The 21,649-nt window shown below is 68.9% G+C and overlaps 3 protein-coding genes across 3 annotated transcripts; 2 read left to right on the top strand and 1 right to left on the bottom strand.

Annotated features, from left to right (window-relative positions):
- Positions 1-114: 114 nt before the first annotated feature.
- Positions 115-2,538, bottom strand: ANAPC15 (anaphase promoting complex subunit 15). Its single transcript, XM_049823375.1, has 4 exons — positions 2,329-2,538; positions 958-1,017; positions 683-820; positions 115-454 (listed from the first exon to the last, which is right to left on the bottom strand). Exons 1-4 carry the CDS (start codon positions 2,446-2,448, stop codon positions 407-409), a joined length of 366 nt encoding a protein of 121 aa, XP_049679332.1. The 5' UTR covers positions 2,449-2,538; the 3' UTR covers positions 115-406.
- Positions 2,539-3,675: 1,137 nt separating this feature from the next.
- LOC126048411 (folate receptor gamma-like) lies at positions 3,676-5,334 on the top strand. The gene is given in 5 exon segments (XM_049823374.1): positions 3,676-3,725; positions 3,728-3,957; positions 4,222-4,410; positions 4,522-4,657; positions 4,901-5,334. Coding segments are annotated over 5 exon segments (888 nt in total). The 5' UTR covers positions 3,676-3,688; the 3' UTR covers positions 5,197-5,334.
- Positions 5,335-6,139: 805 nt separating this feature from the next.
- On the top strand, positions 6,140-20,381 carry INPPL1 (inositol polyphosphate phosphatase like 1). The gene is given in 30 exon segments (XM_049823268.1): positions 6,140-6,390; positions 10,241-10,304; positions 10,981-11,131; positions 11,231-11,351; positions 11,426-11,563; positions 11,651-11,741; positions 12,124-12,213; positions 12,434-12,487; positions 12,489-12,533; positions 12,615-12,765; positions 13,040-13,146; positions 13,428-13,530; positions 13,626-13,822; positions 14,176-14,293; positions 15,111-15,207; positions 15,301-15,439; positions 15,528-15,627; positions 15,725-15,813; positions 15,901-15,982; positions 16,091-16,180; positions 16,294-16,407; positions 16,496-16,584; positions 16,692-16,779; positions 16,883-17,038; positions 17,113-17,197; positions 17,525-17,680; positions 17,775-18,387; positions 18,389-18,529; positions 18,739-18,866; positions 19,251-20,381. Coding segments are annotated over 30 exon segments (3,885 nt in total). The 5' UTR covers positions 6,140-6,193; the 3' UTR covers positions 19,342-20,381.
- Positions 20,382-21,649: the final 1,268 nt, after the last annotated feature.

Genomic DNA, 21,649 nt, shown 5'->3' with positions numbered 1-21,649 from the left:
CTGCGGTGGTGGGAAAAGGGGGGGGCCTTGCACCACCTCGTACGGCTCCTGCCCAAACTGCTTCACCCCGTGACCCAGGCGCAGCCCCCCACAGCTCCCGGCACGCCTCAGAGCCCCCAAATCTGGTGTATTTTCTTGAAAACTGAGTTTATTAGAAAAGACAACGCACCGCCGCAATGTTGGGCAGAGCCAGCGCTGCCCTGGCAGCTGCTGCTTCTCTCCGGCCCCCTGGGCAGCTTCACCTTGAAGGCCCCCTGCCCCATGCAGCCCCCCACTGCCGGAACGGCCACAGCAGAAGCAGCCTCACCAAACCACACCCCAGGGCCCCAGAGCAGTGATGAGCGAGGGCTCTTCCCCAGTCTCCTCCCAGTTCCTCAGGCTCTGGTTTGCTGTGGCCACGGCGGAATCAGATCATCCACTGGTCCTGATCCTGCTCTGCCCCCTCCATGTCCACCTGGGAAGGGGGAAGGTTTAAGACACCCCTAGACCACCACCAGAGCACAGGCCAGGTTGTTCCCAACAGCCAGCCCTTCCCTCTCCTCCCAAAGGCAGGGAGACCTGGAGAGGGACCCATTGGGGGCAGAGGGAGGAGACAACCCCCCAGGGTTCACCCTCGACCCCCCCACTTCAGGGTCCCAGTGGGGCAGGGACATGGGCTGCCACCCCCAGCCCCGTTATTTACCTCATTGATCTCCCCATCATCGGGAGACTCGTTATAATCATTCATCTCGTCCATATCCTGCATGTCCTCGTCGTCCTCCGAGTCCTCTTCACTGTCTTCATCGTCCTCGTCATCCTCCTCTTCCTCCTCGTCGTAATGCTGTGGATACGACAGCTCCAGTGCCCCTGCCAGCCCCCCCACCCCGTGCCCAACCCCTGCGGCTTCCCCCCCAGCTTCCCCCCCATCCTCATGCAGGGGTGGGGGACCCCCTGAACCACCCACAGCACCGCACCCACCTCGGACGCTGGCTTTCCTATGGGCACCAGGTTGTTGTCCTTCTCGGCTATGCTCTGGAGCTGGGGAGGGAAGAGAGAGGGAGGGGGGAGGCAGGTGAGCACCCCGACAGCTCCGCGACACCCCGGCATGGCTCCCTGGTGGCAAACCAGCCCTTCCCGCTTAGCTGCCGGCCCCTCAAGCGCTCGCATCGCTTCCTAATGGCAGCTAATCCTAGCCGGCAGCTGCCAGAGGAGTTTTTCTGCCCCCATCCTGTCCCCAGGCAGGGGCAGGCAGGGAAGAGCAGCTGCAGGCAGCTGCCTGCGCTCTCTGGCACAAAGTAGGGTGGTCTCAACGATGCAGCACCTGCCCTGGGGGCGAAGGGGCGTCCCTGCGCTCGGCCTGAGAAGCATTAAGCAGAGCTCAAACACAAAGTTTTTCCTGTTTTCTTTATAAAAAAAAGAATGCAAACATGAGGTGTCTGCCCAGGCAGATGAGCGCAACCCCTGCAGGTAATTAAAGCTCAATTAAAGCACTCCAGCACCTCCCACCCAGAGGGACTCGGAACTTCTCCCAGGTGCTGATGTTTTAATTATGGATCGAAATGATTTTTTAGAAGAAATTAATCACTGAGCTATTTTCTTTTTTAAAACCTTAATCAAAGAGACATTGTTTTCCCCCACACTCAGGAGTGGCCGTAGGGCCGTGGCACCAAGCCACGCTCACAGTGTGGGGCAGAGAAATCCCCACCTGCCTTCCTCTGGAAAAGGTTAATTTATGAATTGGGGGCTGATGAGGGAGCCTTGGTTCAGCCCCAGCTCTTTAATCAACCCCCACCACACACAACAGGGAGCTCCAGGCTGCTGTGGGAAATGAGGGAAGGGCCCACACGGAGCTGGTGCAGCAGAGGGATTGCGGCAACGAGAACACTGGCTGGCTGCGAGACCAGCGGTGCCCGAGACGGCAGCACCGGCTCGGGGGTCCTGCAAAAAACCTTCAAAGAAAAGGCAGAAGTGGTGAAAAAACAGCTGGGGAAACAGCATGTGGTACCTGCCCTGCGCCCCGGGAGAAGTGCAGTGAGCATGGTGGTTGTCTCCGGTGTGCCACAGGACAGCGGGCGGTGGGGCCTGGAGACCCCGGTCTCCCCCCCCGCCCAGCCAGGCCTGGCGCAGCTGGGGGGCTGAAGCACAGTCAGCACCCCTGCTTCCTTCAGCGGGGCAGCGGGGGGACACCCCACCACCACCCCAATCCCACCTCACAGGGTCCCGGACCCCAGAGACACACACCCCCCCCCCCCCCCCCGGACCCTACCCCTCAGCCCCCTCATCCCCCCCAGCCCCCCATAACGCCCGGTGCCCCGCTCCCCCCGGCCCCACAGCCCCACCGGGGCCCACCCAGGCCTGGTGCTGCTGCTCCTGCTGCTGCAGCTCGGTCTCGTCCACGCAGGGTCGGTCAAGGTTGAACCACAAAGACTCGGTAACTCGGGGCAGCAGCGAGGGGAACAGCGTGGACATGGCGGGGGGGGGGGGGGGGGGGTTTACACGGACACCGGGAACTGGGCAGGCCGCTACCGGCCGCCGACCCGGAAGTATAACCCAGCCCGAGTCCCACCGGAAGCAGTTTGGGGGGGGGGTGTGTGTGTGGTGACTGTCCCGCACGGAGCATGCGCGGCGCGGGGGTGGTGTATGGCGAGGCCACGCCCTCAAGAGCGACGGGGCGGGGCAGGGGGCGGGGCCAGCGCCGCGCCGTGCGGCGTGACTGACAGCTCGGGGTGTCTGGCCCCCCCCCCCCGCCCCCCCCTCCCGGGGCATCTGCGACCCATGGCGGGTATGTGACCCCCCCGCGGTATCTGTGACCCCCCCCCCGGGGCATATGTGACCCCAAACGAGGGGTATCTGCCCCCCCTTTCCCTCCCCGGGCAATTGTGACCCCCAGAGGCATGTCTGCCCCCCGACCTTGTGTCACCCCCGAAGTATCTGCCCCCCCCCCAGGGTATCGGTCTGCCCCCGGTATCTACCCCAGGGGTATCTGCCCCCCCCCCCCCCCCCGCGGGGCACGTCTGACACTTGGGGGGGCTTCTGCCCCCCCACCATGGGTGACCCACGAAGGCTATCTGCCCCCCTCCGGGCAGGGGTACCTGCCCCCCCCCCCCCCCCGGCGGCATCTGTGACCCTACAGGGGTACCATCCCCCCCCGGGGGTAGCTCTTACCTGCTGGGGTGCCGTCCCCCCCCCAGGGCATCCATGGTGACCCTGCAGTGCTGGGAAAGGCGTTGGGGGGGGGGGGGGGGGGTGTCGGGGCATGTGGCTACCTGCCCACCCTGCCCGCCCCCCCCGCAGGGGAGGGAAAGGGAAAAACCCAGCCACGAGTGGATTTTGGCTGACGGTGGCCCCAGCCTGGCGCCGAAAGGACGGATTCTGCCTCCACGTGGGACCAGGGAGGGGGGGCTGGGGTGTGTGTGTGTGTGTGTCTGGGGGGGCCTGTCAATCCAGAGCAGAGTGGGGCGGCAGAGCCCAGCACCCCATCCCATTCGTGCCCCACAGACGTCGCCCCCCCCACCGTGCCCCACGCCGGCGGTGGGTGACGTCCCGTGATTGGTGGCCAAGGGTTGCGGCGCGCAGCGACCTTTGGGATAAGCCACGCTTGCCCGGTGGCACGCGGCACCCAGCACCCCTCCAGGTAAGAGCCCCGACACCCCCCACCCTCCCCACCCACCCCCTCCCCACCCGTGGTCCCGGTCGAGGGTTGTGGGTGATGGCGTGCCGCCAGGCTCCCACGTGGGGCACGGGGGGGTACTTTATCCCCGCCGGCACCCTGTTCCCTCGGTATTCCGCCGTCCTCACCCCTCCGTTGCCACCGGCAGGATGATGGTGGCCGCCTGGGTGCTGCTGGCCCTCCTGGCCCTCCTGGCCTGGCCGGTTCCCGCCACGGCCGCCACGGTACGAGACTCGCTGCTCAACGTCTGCATGGACGCCAAGCACCATAAAACGGCACCCGGCCCCGAGGGGCAGCTCCACGGGCAGGTAGGATCCTCACCCGCCACCCCGGCACCCACCGGCGTCACCCGGTGTGGGATCACCGGACCGGATCGCGACGGTGCCGGCGGGGGGGTGCCGTCTGCCCCGCCGTGGTCTCCATCACCTGCTGCCACTTCCCCACATGAACCGCCGGTGCTCAGCCTGGCGTGTCTACCCGCCCCCCCCCCCGTCTCCCCCCCCGGCCCCCCTCACCCCGTGCCCGGGGAAGCACCGGCAGGTTCCGGCTGAGCCCCGGCTGTCCCGGCACAGTGTACTCCCTGGAAGGATAACGCCTGCTGCACCGCCAACACCAGCGTGCAAGCCCACCAGGACCAGTCCTACCTGTACAACTTCAACTGGGACCACTGTGGGATCATGCCGGAGAAGTGCAAACGGCACTTCATCCAGGACACGTGTCTCTACGAGTGCTCCCCCAACCTGGGACCCTGGATCAAGCCGGTGGGTGCAGACCCCCGCCTCCCCCCACAGCGTCCCTTCCACCTTCACCCACCTGCTGGAAGGCTGGGAGGTCCCCGGAGTGAACTGGGATGAACTGGGGTACCCCCGCAGGCGGACAGCAGCTGGCGTAAGGAACGGATCCTGCATGTGCCGCTGTGCCTGGAGGACTGCGAGGAGTGGTGGGAGGACTGCCAGAACGCCGTCACCTGCAAGGTCAACTGGCACAAGGGCTGGAACTGGACCACAGGTCAGTGGGGGGGCGCGGGACACCCCCCCCCCCCCATCTCACCGCAGGGGAATCGGCTGCGTCCCCCCGCCTCGGTGGCTGTGAGCGGGTTTGGGGGTGCCTGAGGGCTCCCCGTGGAGGTGGGGGGGGCTGCCGGCAGCCGGGTGGGGGTCCGCCAGGGTCAACCCCAAAGGCGGCAGGACCCCCATACCCTCCCGCACACACTTCTCACCGCAACACCCCCCCCCCCCCCCCAACCCCCAGGCATCAACCAGTGTCCCCGAGGCACCTCGTGCCAGAAATTCCGGTACGTCTTCCCGACGCCGGCCGACCTCTGCCAGCAGATCTGGTCCCACTCCTACCGTTACACCACCTACCGCCGCGGCAGCGGCCGCTGCATCCAGATGTGGTTCAACCCCTCGCAGGGGAACCCCAACGTCGCCGTGGCGCGGTATTACGCCCAAGCCAACGCCGCCGCCGCCGTCGCCGCAGCCCCCACCGGCTCCCCGCTTTCCCACCTGCTGGCCTTGCTGCCCCCCGCTCTCCTGGCCCTGCTCTGAGCGGCAGGCAGGAGCACGTTGGGGAGGGGGGGGGTGTCCGTCTGCCCCCGGCCCCCTCCCCACCATGGGACACCCCCAAGCTGTACAGGCTGCTTCCCCCTGCACCCCCCCGCCCCCAGCATGGGGCTGGTGAATAAATGCTTCTGCCCCAGTCGGTGTCGGGGTGCTTTGGGATGGGGGGGGGGGCGGTGGGATGGGATGGGGGAGGCTCGGGAGGGGAGGGGGGTCTGGTCCTGCTCCTCTTGGGGGGGTGAAACCCCGTTTAACTGGACCGACCCCCTGGGCTGTGTGGTGTCACCCCCCCCAAACCGCCCCGCCTGGCAAAGCGGGGGGGCACGGGGCTCCCCACTGCTGGGACACATGTGGAGGGAGACACGACACGGGACCCCCCCCAAAGGCGTCCCAGGCGCCCACCGCAGCTCTCAGAGCCTGGGGGGTCTCCGGCACCCCGGGCTGTGCCGGGTGGGACTGGGGCGATGAGGGGGAAAATGGGAGGGGGGGGTGGTGTGCCGGGGACCCCCAGCGCCAGCTCTGCTTGTCCTGAGGTTGGGGGCGGGGGGGGGAACGGGACAAGCCCCGGCTGTCGCGGGGGTCCTGTCGGCCGGGAGCCCACCCGGCTGCCGGGGGGGTGTGTGGGGGGGGGCTCGCCCACGTCCCCACGGACTCCCACCCCACGGGGTGCCCCTCGGCGAGCTGGGGGGGGGGGGTGTGCGGAGCTGCAGACAAAGCGGGGTGCAGCCCCCCCGGCCCCCCCGGCGACGGCAGAGCGCGTGCGTGCGGGGTGCGTGTGTCCCCCGATCCCGGGTGCGGCCGTTCCCGTGCCAAAGCGCGCACCCCCCCCTTCTTCTTTCTTCGAGCCCCCCCCCCCAAGCTCCGCGTTCCCGCTCCGCCCCCCCCGCCCCCCCCCCCCCGCCTCTCCCCGCCCCCTCCCTCCCTCCCTCCCTCCGGTGCTGCCCCCGCCCGCCCAGCGCCGAGCGCGGTCCCCGGTGATCGGAGCATGGCGGGTGCGGGGGGGGCACCGCCGCCGCCGCCGCCTCCGCCGCCTCTTCCTCCTCCTCCTCCTCCTCCGCCGTGGTACCACCGGGACCTGAGCCGGGCCGCCGCCGAGGAGCAGCTGGCCCGGGCCGGGCGGGACGGCAGCTTCCTGGTGCGGGACAGCGAGAGCGTGGCGGGGGCCTACGCGCTCTGTCTGCTGTGAGTGGGGGGGGGCGATCGGGGGGGGGGGACTGGGGGAGGGGGGGGGGTGGGGGGATGCGGGGGGAGCTGGGGGCCGCGGCGGGGGGCCGCGCACACAGATCGGGTATGGGGGGCACCGGCAGTGTGGAGGGGGGAATGGGTACGGGGGGCGGGGGGGGGCGCTGGGAGTGGGGAGGGGTCTGGGGGGGTGCGGGGGGTACTGGCACTGCTGGGGGATGGGGCATCCGCCCCGGGCTGGGGGTCCTGGGGGGCCGGGCACTGACAGATAGACTGGGGGGGCTCTGGGGGAGGAGGGGGGCAGTGGGCTGGGGGTCCCCCGGGCACTGTGGGGGGACGCTGGGCACCGGCAGGGGACAGGCACCGTGGGGAGCAGGGCTGGCTCCGATGGGGGGGGGGGGGGGGGGGGGCTGGGGCCCCCACGCTGCCACCGTGGGGGTCTGCGAGGATGGGGGGGGGCTTGGGCCCCACTCTGCACTCTTGGGGTCCGTGAGCCACCCCGTGGGGTTGGGGGGCACCAGCCCCTGCCCCTCATCTCTGGCAGGGTCCCCAGCCCAGGGGGCTGTCGGGTGGGGGGATGACACGTCTCTGTGCTCGTGGGTCACGCTGGGGGGCTCGGTGGCTGGTGCTGGTCCACGGGCGAGTGCCAACAGCCCCGGGGTGTTGCCACCCCCTGCCCGGTGGCCGTGCCGGCCTGGGGCTGAGCGTGCGGTGGCACCGGGGCGGCAGCCCAGCCATCACCGAGCAGCGGATCCCGGCCACCCCACCGTCCCCGGGGGCCTTGCCGGCACCTCGGCGTGTTGGCAGCACGGCTCAGCACCATGCCGGGGTGATCCCGGGGCGCGCCGCCGGCTCTGCTCGGGGCTGGCGGCTTGCACCGGCGCCGGGACCTTGATGTGGTTGTGGGGCAGGCGGTGCGGCACGGCGGCGAGGGCACCTCGAAATGAGGCTTTTCCGCTCCCCAAGAGCTCGTGGGTGCCGACAGCCGCTGGCTCCTCATGGCAAATGAGGGAGAACCAGGAGTCCGCCGCGAGCCGGCCTGCCCTGGCCTGGGGCTGTGCCGTGTGCCGTGCCGGCGCAGGGCGTGCGGCCTCCGTGGTGGCCCTGTCCTCCTTCCTTGTGGCCCGTGGCTCCTGCAAATTTGGTTTCCCGGCCACGTGGGCGCAGTGTGGCCGTGGCCACCGGATCCCCGCCACGAAGCCAGGATGGCGAGCGGCACTGGGGACGCGGCACCGGCGGCACGACGCCGGGATAGCACGCCTCGCCCCTGCAAATACTGGTGACTGGTGGTGCCACGGGGCTGGGGGACACATCGGGGGTACCTGGGTGGGTGTCAGGGGGCTGCAGCGGGGTCTTGGTGTAGCTGCTGGGGTAAGAGGGGTGCCGGCCCCGGCATCTCCCCTCGCCTGGGGATGCCACGGTGGGCGGCTGCGCCGGGCCCTGCCGTGGCGATGACCGGTGGGGGTCCCTGCCCGGGCAGTGGGCAGGAGCGTGCCATGGTCGCACCGAGCAGCCTTCTGGCCGGCGCGGGGGCGGCTGGGGCTGCTGAGCCCGTCGGCAGCGGCCGCCGCCGGGGCCTAAAAATAACTGCGGGGGCAGGAGGAGGAAAGGGAACTGCGCCGGGATCCCGGCAGCGCCGTCTTCCTTTAACCCTCCTGCCGACGCGCCGCGGCCTCCGCCGAGCCAGCCACGGCACAACCGGGCTTCGCCAGAGCAGGCGGTGCCAGCATGTGGCGGTGGCATCCCGGGGAGCGCTGGCATCGCCGTTTGGCGGCTGGTGGGCGATGCCGGCGGGGACGTTCCCCGTGGGGTGTCCCAGGAGAGGGTGGGGGGCCGGAGCCCCCATCCTGGCTCTCCGCTGGTTTGTGGGGACAGCAGTGCTGGGGTGGTGCCGGCGGGCGCGTGGTGCCCCCCCTCGCCGGGGTGCCTGCACCCCACTCCTGGTTGGAGGAGGGTGGTGGGCGCCCTCCTCTCCGGGGGGGGGGGCAGGTGGTGGTGGGTGCACGGGTGGTCCCCACTGTGCCGGCCGGGCCGTGGCGGGATGCCGGCTGGCGCGGCAGAGGCGGCGGGGAGCCCTGGCGCTCGCCGGCAGCCGCGCTCCCACATAATGGCTCTTTGTGCCGGCAGCCCCGGCATGAGCCCGGCGCTCCCCGGCCTCCTGGCATTACTCACCAAAATAGCAGCCGCGAGCGGTGCGGGGCTGGGCATCTGGGGGGGGTGCCCCCCCTCCGGACAGCGCCTGTGGGGGTCACCCCCCCAGCTGGGGTCCCCCATACTGACCCTTGTGCTGGTGGTCCCTCTAGGCCCCCTGCCCAAGGTTACCCATAGAGACCCCCCTGTGCTTTCCCCCCAGCTGGGGTTCTTCCTATGGGTCCCCCTTGCCCCCCCCAATTTGGGGTTCCCTCTGTTGACCCTGTGCTGGGGTTCCCCATACAGCCCCCCCGTCACCCCCCCATTGGGGTTTCTGCTATGGAGACCCTGACTGTGCTTTAGGGCTTCCCACAGAGACCCCTTGTGCTCCCCTCCCCAGCTGGGGGTCTCTCTGTGCCCCCCCCCAATCCCACCATCTGAGGGTCCCCATGCAGAGCCCCCTGACACCAGTTGGGGGTCTCCCATGTTAATCCCCCCAGGACTCCTTTGAGTTGGAAACCCCCCAGATCCCTCAGCAGCGGTTTCCCATATGGACCCCCTTACCTCCCCCCAGCAGGGTTTTCTATACAGGCCCCCCTAGCAGGTTCCCATTCAGCTCCCCCTCAGTTTGGAGGGTTCCCCATGGCCCCCCCATGACCCCTGGCTGACGACTGAGGCACCCAGGAGCAGCCCCAGTGCTGGGGGAGCTGGTGCTGCACCCCTGGGGTGCTGGGGGAGGATGGGGACCCAGTGCCGTGGGGAGTGGGCTGGCACCAGGGGACCCAGCACCGTGACAAGTGGGGTGACACCGGGGGACCCAGTGCTGCAGGGCACGGCACCCCCTCCGGGGGCATGGCGTGATGGCAGTGGGACGCGTCCTGGTCCCCCAGCTCTGCGATGGGGTGCCACCGGAGCAGGGGACACGGCAGCCGAGCTGACAGGTGGCCCTGGCGCGGTGACAGCCGCCTCTGTGTTCACGGTGACCTCCACGAGTGCCGTGGCCGGGGGCCAGCCCGGGAGCCACCATCCCTGCCGCTGGCACTGGTGTTGGGGGGGGGTCTGGCCGTGCCGGTGGTCCCCGGCTCCCGGTGTCACCCTGCTGCAGAGGGGATGCGCCCGGGGTCCCCGTCCTGCTCCCCGTGCCCGCTGGCGTCGGCACCCCGTCTCTCAGCGCCGCCCGTCACCCCCTGCCCCGGGATCGTGTCCCCGGTTCCTGTGAGCTTCCATTGAAAAATAAATTGCTTCCTGGCCTCCCAGCTGCCAGCGGCTGCCTGATCCTGCCTGCGGTGCGGGCAGGGGACGCCCGCTCCGGCACACCGACGGGCAGCAGAGCTGGGACCGTGGTGTGGCATGGGGCAGGCTGCGGCACTGCCTGCGGACATGGGGGTGTTGGATGGGGGGGCTCCCTTGGAGCAAGCGGGGGGTCACTCTGGGACCCCCAGCACCCATCTGGGACCCCTGGCACCCATCCTGCAGGCGTTTTCCCGTGGGAGCTGGGCTGAGACCTGGCAGCTCGTTGCATGCCATAGGTCATGGTGGTACTGGAGCTCCTTCCCGCTGTGGATTCTTGTGCCCAGCCAGTGGCATGAGGGTCCCATGGGACGGGTGCCTGGCGTCCCCCCCGTGTCTAGGGGGGGCCGTGCAGGCAGATGGGGGGATGCCATGTGTTCCCCCCCTGGCATCCTCTGCCTGACACCCTCCCCGTCCCGGCTGCCTGCAGGTTCCAGAAGCACGTCCACACCTACCGCATCCTGCCTGACGAGGAGGATTTCCTGGCCGTGCAGGTGGGCATTGCCCCCCCGCGCCATGACACGGACCACCCCCCAGCTCTTTGGGAGCAGGGGCACCCCCTTATGGGAAGCAGTGTGTGTGGGGGTAGTCCTGGCATGGGCTGCGGGAGGCCTGGGTGCTGGGACCCCCAACCCGCACCCAGCTCCTTGCTGGGGGGGCTGCTTGGGGGGCTGGGCTGGTGCTGGGTGGGCACAGCACCCCACTGAGAGCTCCCTGCCCCCCCGCCTCTCCTGTGGGGCTGGGTGCGGGGAGCGGGGCTCGGCCTCGGCCCTGTGCCGTGAGCGTGCCCGGCTCTCCGGCACGGCCGGACGATTCGGCAGCACCCATTTTGGCCGGCCGGCGTCGCCGGGTATTTTTAGAGCAACAGAAACCCCTTTGTGCCGTCCGGGCAGGCAGGAAAAAGCCGCCCCCGGGAGGGAGGAGGCCGAGGGATGGCTGCTGCCTGTTGCCTGCTGCCTGCACCCTGCCAGCCCTGCCGGCACGCAGCCACGGCACTGCGGCGGGCTGCCACGTGCGCCGGACCCCGCTCCCCATGGGGCTCAGCTTTGGGGCTCCCGGGGTCAGCCCCCCCCAATCTTGTGTGTGGGGGGGTGTCCCTGCATGGGGGGGGGGGGGGGGAGGTCCGGGTGACCCCGCCGGTAGGCACTGAGGGTCCCCGTGTCCCCGCAGACGTCGCAGGGGGTGCAGGTGAGACGCTTCAAGACGCTGAGCGAGCTGATCGCCCTGTACCTGCAGCCCAACCAGGGGCTGGTCTGCACCCTCCTTTTCCCCGTCGAGAGGGAGAAGGAGAAGGAGAACGCGGAGGAGAGGGACTACTCGGGTATGGCAGGGTGACCCGGGTGAGCGGATGGGGTCCCGGGACCCCCGGTCCCCGTCGGGGCTGTGACTGACCCCCCCCTCCACCATCGCCCTGTTGCAGATGGAGAGGATGAAAAGCCGCCATTACCGCCGCGCTCCGGCTCCACCAGCTTCTCCAGCACCTCGGCAGGGCTCAGCCCCACCGGCCTGGGGCCGGCTGTGCCAGAGGGGACGGCGGAGAGGTGAGGGGCTTCACCCCTGCCCGTCCCCTGCCCATCCCTGCCGGCTCTTCACCCTCCGGGCTCCCTCCCTGCAGCACCAACGGCCTGAGCAGCATCTCCCACGAGTACCTGAAGGGCAGCTACTCGCTGGACCTGGAGGCGGTGAAGGGGGGGGCCAGCAGCCTCCCCCACCTCAACAAGACCCTCGTCACCTCCTGCAAACGGCTGCACAGGTGGGTGCCGGGCACCGGGATGGACGGACGGACAGACAGACGACCGGCCGTGCCGCCTGCCGAGCCCGTTCCTCTCTCCCTCCCCAGCGAGGTGGACAAGGTGCTGGCGGGGCTGGAGATCCTCTCCAAGGTGTTTGACCAGCAGAGCTCCCCCATGGTCTCCAAAATCCTGCAGCAGGTGAGGGGCTGCCATCCCCCCCACCCGTGGGGGCTGTGCCCACGGACACGCCACGGCACCATCCACGGGGACGCGTGGGTGGTGGGAAAGCGAGCAGAGAAACACCCACCCGTCCTGCCCTGTCCCACAGTGCCGGGGGGGTCCTGCCCTACTGGGGGGCTGGGGTGAATCCGGAGGGTCCCATCCTGCCCCGTCCCACAGTGCGGGGGGGGTCCTGCCCTTTTGGGGGGTGGGGGTGGCTCCAGGGGACCCATCCTGCCCTGTCCCACGGTGCCAGGGGGGTCGTGCCCTTCTGGGGGGCTGGGGTGGATCTGGGGGTGCCGTCCTGGTGCCGTGCCGGTGCCGGTGCCGGTGCCGGCTGTGACATGCTGGGGGATTTCAGACGGCGGGGCAGAGCGGGGAGCAGGAGCTGGAGAGCCTGGTGCTGAAGCTCTCAGTGCTGAAGGATTTCCTCTCCAGCATCGAGAAGAAGGTGAGGTCGGGGGTCCCGCCGTGGGGGTCTGTGCCAGGCCTGTGCCAGGGTATGGTCAGGGCGCAATCCGGTTGGTGCCGGGGCCAAAACGAGCCACTCGGGTGGCACGGAGGGGACCCCGTGGGTGGGAGGGGTTGGGGGGCTGGGGTTCTGATGGGGCTGGGGGGGCTGGGGGTCGCGGTGCCCGGCGCTCTGCCGACGCTGACGCCGGCTCTGCCAGGCGCTGAAAGCCCTGCAGGAGATGAGCTCGGCCACCCCCGCCGCCCCCCCCCCAGCCCCTTTCCCGCAAGGCCAAGAGCATCCCGGTGCAGACCTTCGAGGTGAGTCCCGACCCCCTTTCCCCGCGCTTGAAGGGTCCCCCGGGGGGGGTGTTTCGGCATCGACCTGGTGTCCCATCACAGGTGAAGCTGGACGTCACCCTGGGGGACCTGACCAAGATCGGCAAGTCGCAGAAGTACACGCTGAGCGTGGACGTGGAGGGGGGGAAGCTGGTGGTGCTGAAGAAGCAGAAGGACTCCCAGGAGGATTGGAACACCTTCACCCACGACAAGAGTGAGGGGGGGGCATGCGGCGGTGGGGACTGGGGGGGGGGATCCCTGCACCTCAGGCTGGCGGCTGGGGCTGACTTTGCGCTGGAGCGGAGGGGCAGCGTCCCGATGGGGCTCAGTGGTGGGGTGGGAGCGGCTGGCTGTCCCCATCCTGGGTGTCCCTCCACCCTGGGTGTCCCCCAGAGCCTGAGTGCTGGGGTGGGGGGGGCACGGTACCCAGCTGGAGCCCAGGACTCCCCCCCCCACACACCCCACCGCCTCTCCCCGCTCTCCCCCAGTCCGGCAGCTGATCAAGTCACAGCGGGTGCAGAACAAACTGGGCATCGTTTTCGAGAAGGAAAAGGATAAAACGCAACGGAAAGACTTCGTTTTCGTCAGTGCCCGGGTGGGTCGCGCTCAGCCGGGATGGGGGGGGTGAGGAAGGAGGGTCTCTCATAGGGATGGGGGGTGCGGGATTTAACCCCTGGTCCCTCATGGGGGCTTGGGGATGGGTGCTGGGTGCCCGGTGTTTGGGGGATGTCCCCAGGGTGGTCCCTGCCCAGTCCCCTGTGCCCAAGAGGTGCTGAGTTTGGCCGAACCGAATCATGGGGGCTGGAGGTGGCTGGGGGGGGCCCATCCCAGCCATGGGAAGCCCCTTGCCCCTGCTCACTGCCTCCCCCTCCGCAGAAGCGGGAGGCTTTCTGCCAGCTCCTGCAGCTGATGAAGAACAAGCATTCCCACCAGGACGAGCCTGACATGATCTCCATCTTCATCGGCACCTGGAACATGGGTGAGCGGGGCCGGGGGGGGGCCTGCTGCAGGGGGCCGAGCCCCTGGGGTCCCCCCCTGACCATGCTGCTCCCCCCTGTCCCACCTGCACCGCAGGCAGCGTGCCCCCACCCAAGAGCATCACGTCGTGGTTCACCTCCAAGGGTTTGGGAAAGACGCTGGACGAGGTGACGGTCGCCATCCCCCACGACATTTATGTCTTCGGCACCCAGGAGAATTCCCTGGGGGACAAGGAGTGGGTGGATTTCCTCCGCGCCGTGCTGAAGGACTTCACGGAGGTCGAGTACCGCCCGGTAAGAACCTGGGGGTCCTGAGGGCCGCGGGATGCAGACGCTGTTGGGTGGTGGAGATGGGTGATGCTCGGTGTCCCTCTGGCTCCTGGGGAGGCTGTGGATGCTCCAGCTCTGCCGACACCAGGTGTTTTGGGCTGCTCTCGTTGTGCTGGGGTGCTGGTGATAGTGGGTATTGCAGGGGAACAGCCCTTGGTGGGAGACGCCGGGGTGAAGGAGGGGGCTTCTGCAACGGTCCGCACCCGAGGGGCGCCTTGCACCCAGCTCCCTGGCACCCACGGCATGGGGGGACAGGGACCCGCTCCTCAGTGTGTCCCAGCAGAAGCGGGGGTCTGACGGTGGCCGTGGGCCCACAGGTGGCCATGCAGTCCCTGTGGAACATCAAGGTGGTGGTACTGGTGAAGCCGGAGCACGAGAACCGCATCAGCCACGTCAGCACCTCCAGCGTCAAGACCGGGATTGCCAACACCCTAGGTAGGGGCTGGAGCTGCCGGGCACATGGGGGGGACACGGGGATGGGGGCACACAGGGTCGGGGTGGGGGTGTGCTGCACGAGGAGGGGTCCGGGTATGTCTGCGTTGCACGGGGGGAGGTCCTGATCTTGCACGTGTTGCACAGAGAAGGGTCCTGCAGCATGTGTGTTGCACGAGGAGGAGTCTGGGCAGGCGGGTGTTGCACGGGAAGGGGTTCTGGTGTTGCATGCATTGCACAGGGAGGGGTCCGGGTGTGTGCATTGCACGGGGAGGGGCCCCACAGCACATGTGTTGCATGAGGAGGGGTCCAGGCACCTGTACATTGCATGGCGGGGGGGGGGGGGGGGGCTGGTGTTGCATGTGTTGCACAAGGAGAGGTCCTGGAGCACGTATTGCACAAGGAGGGATCTGGCTGCGCATGTATTGCATGGGGAGGGGTCCCAGCATGTGTGCATTGCACAAGGAGGGGTCCTGGCGTGTGTGTGTTGCGTGGAGGGAGGTCCTGGTGTTGCGTGTGTTGCACGGGGAGGGGTCCTGGAGCATGTGCGTTGCATGATGAGGAGTCTGGATGCGCGTGCATTGCGTGAGGAGGGGTCTGGCCATGTGTGTGTTGCACAAGGAGGGTCTGGGTGCGTGCCGGGAGCCTGGGCACAGTGCGGGCTGTGGGTGCTGGTGCCGGCAGTCTGGGTGGTGACCGTGCCCCGTCACTGGGACTTGGGGACAGCTGGGTCCTCGACCCCCCAGGGTGGGCAGCCTGTGGGTCCTGGGGCAGCCGCCCACCCCGGCCTGATCCTGCCCCCGTCCCCGTGTCCCTGCAGGGAACAAGGGAGCCGTGGGCGTCTCCTTCATGTTCAACGGCACCTCCTTCGGCTTCGTCAACTGCCACCTCACCTCTGGCAATGAGAAGACGGCACGGTGAGCACCCACGCACCGGGATGGGTCTCATCCTGCCCTGGGGCTGTGCAACCCCCGTCCCGGTGACACCCCCATGTCCCCCACGCTGGGCAGGAGGAACCAGAACTACCTGGACATCCTGCGCCTGCTCTCGCTGGGGGACAAGCAGCTGAGCTCCTTCGACATCTCCCTCCGCTTCACCCACCTCTTCTGGTTTGGGGACCTCAATTATCGCCTGGACATGGACATCCAGGTGCTGGGGAGGGCGGCATGGTGGGGGGTGGGGGTGGGCTGTTGCTGTGTCCCCCCCTCGACCCCGTGCCAGCCCCTCTGTCCCACAGGAGATCCTCAACTACATCAGCCGCAAGGAGCTGGAGCCGCTGCTCAAGGTGGATCAGCTCAACCTGGAGAAGGAGAAGCACAAGGTCTTCCTGCGCTTTGGTGAGGGCTGGGGGAGCTTGGGGGGGGCGATCCGGGGGGGTCAGCCCCCACTGTCAGGACTGTCCTGACACACACCCCCACCCCGCTGTCGGTGCAGGTGAGGAGGAGATCACCTTCCCCCCCACCTACCGCTACGAGCGGGGCTCCCGGGACACCTACGTCTGGCACAAGCAGAAGCCCACAGGGGTAGGTGCTGGGGGGTGGGGGAGGGTTAGGGTGAGGGGGGACCCCAGCCTGACACCCCCAACACACACACACTCCTGTCCCTGCCAGGTCCGCACCAACGTGCCCTCCTGGTGCGACCGCATCCTCTGGAAGTCCTACCCCGAGACTCACGTCAACTGCAATGCCTACGGTGAGCTGTGTGTCCCCCTCCTTGGGACGCTGTCCCCCCCCTGCCCCGGGGACAGGCTGCCCGCCCCCCCACCCCAGACTGACACCCCCCCATCCCGACTGGCCGCAGGGTGCACAGACGACATTGTCACCAGCGACCACTCGCCTGTCTTCGGCTCCTTCGAGGTGGGGGTGACGTCCCAGTTCGTCTCCAAAAAAGGTGCCTGTGCCCAAGGAGACACTCCATTCCCCTCCCTGTGGGTCCCATCTCTCCCTCAAGGCAGGGGGGGCTCCTGGGGGGGGTCGGTCCTGACACCTCGCCTCTCCCTGGAGGGCTCTCCAAGTCTACCGAGCAGGCGTACATCGAGTTCGAGAGCATCGAGGCTATCGTGAAGACGGCCAGTCGCACCAAGTTCTTCATCGAGTTTTATTCCACCTGCCTGGAAGGTGAGGGATGGCACCATGGCGGGGGGGTCCTGGGGGGTGGCTCAGAGGGCTGATGGGGGCTGTGCTGTGTCCCCCCACCCCTCCGCAGAGTTCAAGAAGAGCTTCGAGAACGACAGCCAGAGCAGCGACAACATCAACTTTCTCAAGGTGCAGTGGTCATCCCGGCAGCTGCCCACGGTGAGGAAGGGCTGGGGGTGGGCAAGGCTGGTGCTGGGGCAGGGGGGGCTGCAGGCAGGGAGACCCCCCCTGCTGCCGGTGCCAGCATCCCATCCCCTCGCCTGCAGCTGAAGCCCATCCTCTCTGAGATCGAGTACCTGCAGGACCAACACCTCCTGCTCACCGTCAAATCCCTCGATGGCTACGAGTCCTACGGTGAGTACCCACACCGGCTCCCCCCGGCACCTCGCCGCCCTCCCAGGGGGCTTCCTTGGGGATGCGGACCCCTGACCCCCCCCAACCCTGCTGCCGTCCCCAGGGGAATGCGTCATCGCTCTGAAGTCGATGATCGGCAGCACGGCGCAGCAGTTCCTCACCTACCTGTCGCACCGCGGCGAGGAGACGGGCAATATCCGCGGCTCCATGAAGGTCCGGGTGCCCGCCGAGCGCTTGGGCACCCGTGAGAGGCTCTACGGTGAGGACCCCCCCACACCCCGGGGGGACAGCGGGGACGGGACCCCCCCCCGCTGAGCCCCCATCCCCTGGCAGAGTGGATCAGCATCGATAAGGATGAGACGGCGGCCGGCAAAGGGAAGGTGCCGCTGGGTGCCAGAGCCAACCAGGACTATGCCAAGTACGGGGGACTGGGCTTGGTGGGGCGGGGGAGAACCAGTGGCCCCTGGCTGGGGGTTCTGGGGGCGCCGGGGGGGCTGAATCATGCCCCAGTGCTGCAGGAGCACAGGCATCTCTCAGAGCATCCCTCTGGGATGGCATATGTGACGTGGTTGGGGACAGTCCCGGTGCTGGCTCTTATGCCACGTGGGTTAGGGATGAGGGGGCTCAGTGCATCCGAGAGCGGTGCTGGGCCCATCCTGGGGGTCTGAGCCCCATCCTGGGGGTCTGAGTCCTGTTCGGGAGGCGGCCGAGCTCCATGGGGCACCCGACACTTCTTGTCACCCAGGTCGGTGGGGCGGAAGCCTGCCGGTGCCGAGCCGCCCGCTGCCGCTGCCGTCCCAGCGAAGCTCCCGGAGGAGCCCGAGAAGGGCAACGCCGCACCGGCCCCCCGGCCCCCCGCACCGCACCGTGGCACTGCCAGGGACGAGGCCGCCCCGAGCCGGTGAGGGGGGATGGGCAGGACTGGGGGGGGGGGGGGACACACCCACCGTCTCCCCCCGCACCCGGGGGTGCCACGCTCACCCCTGTGCCCGCAGGTCCAAGGCGGAGGCGATGCCGGAGCCGGCGGCGGGGCCGCTGAAGAACAGCTTCAACAACCCGGCGTACTACGTGCTGGAGGGGGTCCCGCACCAGCTGCTGGCGCCCGGGGACCCCGGCAAACCCCCGGCCCCCAAGGCCAAGGTGCAGCTGGCGGTGCCCGAGCGACGACGGCACCCCTCGGCCGGGCAGCCGCCGACGTGCCGCGGCGAGGAGAGCTCCTCGGATGAGGACGCCGGCACCCTCAATTTGCCGCCGCCGGATTTCCCACCGCCGCCGCTGCCGCGGGAGCTGGAGCTGCCCCCGAACCCCTTCTTCGGCAGCGCCAAGGAGGTGCCGGTGCCCGTCGGGCGCGAGGAGCCCAAACCGCGGCCGGCCGGCGGCGGTGCTGCCTTCGGCGAGTCCCCCCCTCCCAAGCTGCACCCCCGGCCCCCGCCGTCTGCCAGCGCCGGATTTGGGCTTGAGGGGCCTGGCGGGACTCCCGCTACCGGGGGGCTGCATGGTGCCGGGGGGCTGCCCGCAGCAGGAGGGCTACTGGACGACCGCTCCTGCTCGGTGCTGCAGATGGCCAAGACGCTGAGCGAGGTGGACTACGCCGGCGGGAAGGGGAGGGCGGCCCCCCCCCCCGCCACTGCTGGCCAAGGGGGGGCGGTTGGAGCTGCCCCCCCGCTGCCTGCACCCCGACTACGGCCGCCCCCTCGCCTTCCCCCCCCACTCCATCCGGGAGAGCATCCAGGAGGACCTGGCTGAGGAGGTGGGTGTTTGGGGGGGGCGGTCAGGGTGCTGGGACCCCCCGCCCCCGGCGCCCTCCATCGGCGTTCCCTTTGGGGGGGGATGCCGGGGGTGCGCTGAGGGTGTTAGGGTCTGGGACCTTCCACGGCACAGGGTGGTCCCATCCCGGGGGTCCGCTGGGGTGTGGGGCCGGGGCGACGCAGTGCTGACGGCGCGGGTGCTGCGGCGCAGGCGCTGTGCCAGGCGAGCCGTGGCGTGGGCGCCGTGCCCGGCGTGGGCGAGTGGCTGCGGGCGCTGGGGCTGGAGCGGTACGAGGAGGGGCTGGTGCGCAACGGCTGGGACGACCTGGAGTTCCTCAGGTGAGTGGCCCCCCCACCCCACGGGACGGCATGGGGGGGACCCCCACCCACCTCGCCAGCCCCGGTGGGTCTGCGTTCTCCCCAGGGGGTCACAGCGATGCCTGGGTGGGAGCACGCTGCCCTGGGGAGACCCCCTGCCCTGGTGAGACCCCCGTGGGGTGCTGCCCTGGGGGGGGTCCCTGCTGCCACTGGGGGTCCCTGCCGCCCCCCAGGGCTGCGTAGCCCCGCGGGGTGGGTGGGGGGAGGCTGCCTGGGCACCCAGCAACCCGAGTGGGGGCTCCTGCGCCCCCTGAGGACGTACCCCCCAAGGGCTGGGGTGCCCCCCAGGGGCTGATGTACCCGCCCCGGGGGCGGCGAGCCCCACGCCTGTGCCCCCCTCCCCAGCGACATCACAGAGGAGGACCTGGAGGAGGCCGGTGTGCTGGACCCCGGCCACAAGCGCGTCCTCCTGGAGAGCCTCCAGCTCCGCAAATAGCCGCGGCCGCGCATCCCGCATCCCACGGCCGCGCATCCCGGATCCCACGGCCGAGCATCCCGCATCCGCACATCCCGCCATCACCAGCAGCAGCCATCACCAGCAGCCGGCGTGAGCACCGGGACCCCCGCGGCCGCCCCCCTCCCCGGGTGCTGGGTAACGGCGGGGTGGGGGAGATTGGGGGGGGCAGGGGGGGCGGCGGGTCCTGGTCAGACAATTTCAGGGGGGTGAGGTCCCCACCGATGGGGCCTCCCCTCGCTTAAGTTATTTCTTATTTATTGAGAGAAGGGACGAGCATTTGTCTTGTGGGTGGGGGGGGTCCTGTGGGCAGAGGGAGGTTTTTGGGGTGAACCCTGGGGACCTCTGGCTCCCACCGCGGCCCCTCACAGCCGGGGAGGAGGAGGAGGAGGAGGCGGCTCTGAGCAAAGTCGTGTCACAGCCCAAGTGCCTTTGTGATGCCTGGCTGGGGCCAAGCTGGGATGTGGGATGGGATGGGATGGGATGGGATGGGATGGGATGGGATGGGGGGCTCTGCCAGCCCCCATAGACAACACCAGGCAGAGCTCAGGGTGCCCATCCCTACCCTGGGGGTCCCATCCCCACCCAGGGGGTCCCGCTGCAGCAGAGCTGGATCAGTGCCTTCGCCCAAACACCCCCCCAACTCGCCACCACCAGTGCCTCCGGGGCGTCCCCCCCGTCCCCGCTCCCAGTTTGCCCATTAGGTACTTGCTGGATCCATCCCTTCCCAGGGGCTGCGACACCCTCGGTGGCAGCGGGGCTGGCACCCGGGTCCCCCGTGGGTGCTGACCCAAGTTCCCCCACGGGTGCTCAGCCCCCAGCCTCACCAAGTGCCCTTCCGGGGGGTCCCCGGGGTGGGGATCCCCCAGCTGTGCCTTTCCCCCTCCCCTTCCTCGCCGGGACCTCAGCGCCTCGGACCCCCAGCCCTCCCCATCCCCCTGTCTGGCCCCCGCTGCCACCGCTCCGGCTGAGATGAAGGATGGTCCGGACCCCCCCACCGGCAGCCCCCCCCCCCCCCCCCCGCCCCAGTCCTCCCCTTGTTAGTGAACGGGGCATTTGGTGTGTACTTAATCCTACTAAAAATACTGTCATGTTGTACTCTGTGTTTTGGTGGTTTTTGTTAAATCGTGAGCTATTTTTTGTTTAATCTTTAATGCAATGGTCATTGCCAACCTCTTGTCGTGTGCCAGGCGTGGAGGGGGTCTTCCCAGGGGAATCACGGGAAGGGGCGGGATGAGGAACCGGGGCCCAGTACAGTCTAGGCTGGCTGTACTGGTCCCACCATGGCCTGCGACCCTCCAGGCTAGCCGTACTGGTCCCAGCACAGTGGGGACCCGGCAGAGGACACTTCTGCTGCCCCATTTGGAAGACCCCCATTCCCCAGCTGTCCCCCCTGCACAGACACCCCCCCCATCCCTGACACCCCCCACAGACCCGGACCCCATCGGCGCATCCCGGCACTCCCTTGGACGGAGCATGCTGTGCCGGCACCCTGCAACCCCCTGCCCCCTCCCTGCCCATCCTGGGGGGGGTGCAGGACCCTGCCCGCCCCGGCTCCCCTTACTGCAGACCGCCCCCCCCCCACTACGCCGCGCCCCAGGACCCTACTTGCTGCCATCCCAGTGCTTTCCAGGACCTTCTCCATCACCAGCCCCCCGAGGGGGGCTGCGTGGGGCAACCGTCTCTCCCTGGACTCAGGGGGGGCTGCTCGTGGGGGGCTACCCCAGGTCCCTGCAGCTGCTTGGGGTCTTTTGAGGGAGGGACGACACACCTGAAACATCCCTAAGGTGCTGGGGGTCTGCAGCACCCCTGGCATTGCCTGGGGGTCCCCTGCTGGCATAGGGGGGGACTCGGGGGGCTGAGGGAGGGGTGGCTGTGCAGACCCCCACCACCTGCAGCCTTGGCGGGGGGAGGTTGCAGCAAGGGCAGGGGGCTGGTGGCGTCTTCAATAAATTAAGTTTTATTTGGATTAGTGTCATTTGCAAATGGGGTCAATAAATTACAGAACGGTTAAAAAAAAAAAAAAAAAGAAAAAAGGTGAAACCCAAACCCACCTCAGCTGGGACGGGGGGGGGACACGGGACCCTCGGCAGGGAGGGGACGGGGATGGGGTCCGACCGCTGCCGCTGCGCAGACACACAGACAGGTACGCCGGTACAGCCATGCCGGTGCTCACCGTGCTGCAAAGCCCACCGGCAAGGCCAGCACCGGCACGGTGGGTGCAAGGGGCTGAGCTGCACCCTGGGCTCCCCCGGGACCCTTTGCAAGGTCCCTGCCCAGGGGTGATGTG

The sequence above is a fragment of the Accipiter gentilis genome, chromosome 19, assembly GCF_929443795.1.
Source record: "Accipiter gentilis chromosome 19, bAccGen1.1, whole genome shotgun sequence".
Taxonomy (NCBI): Eukaryota; Metazoa; Chordata; class Aves; order Accipitriformes; family Accipitridae; genus Astur; species Astur gentilis.
The sequence above is the reverse complement of the archived record's forward strand: the minus strand, read 5'-3'. Positions and strand labels throughout refer to the sequence as shown.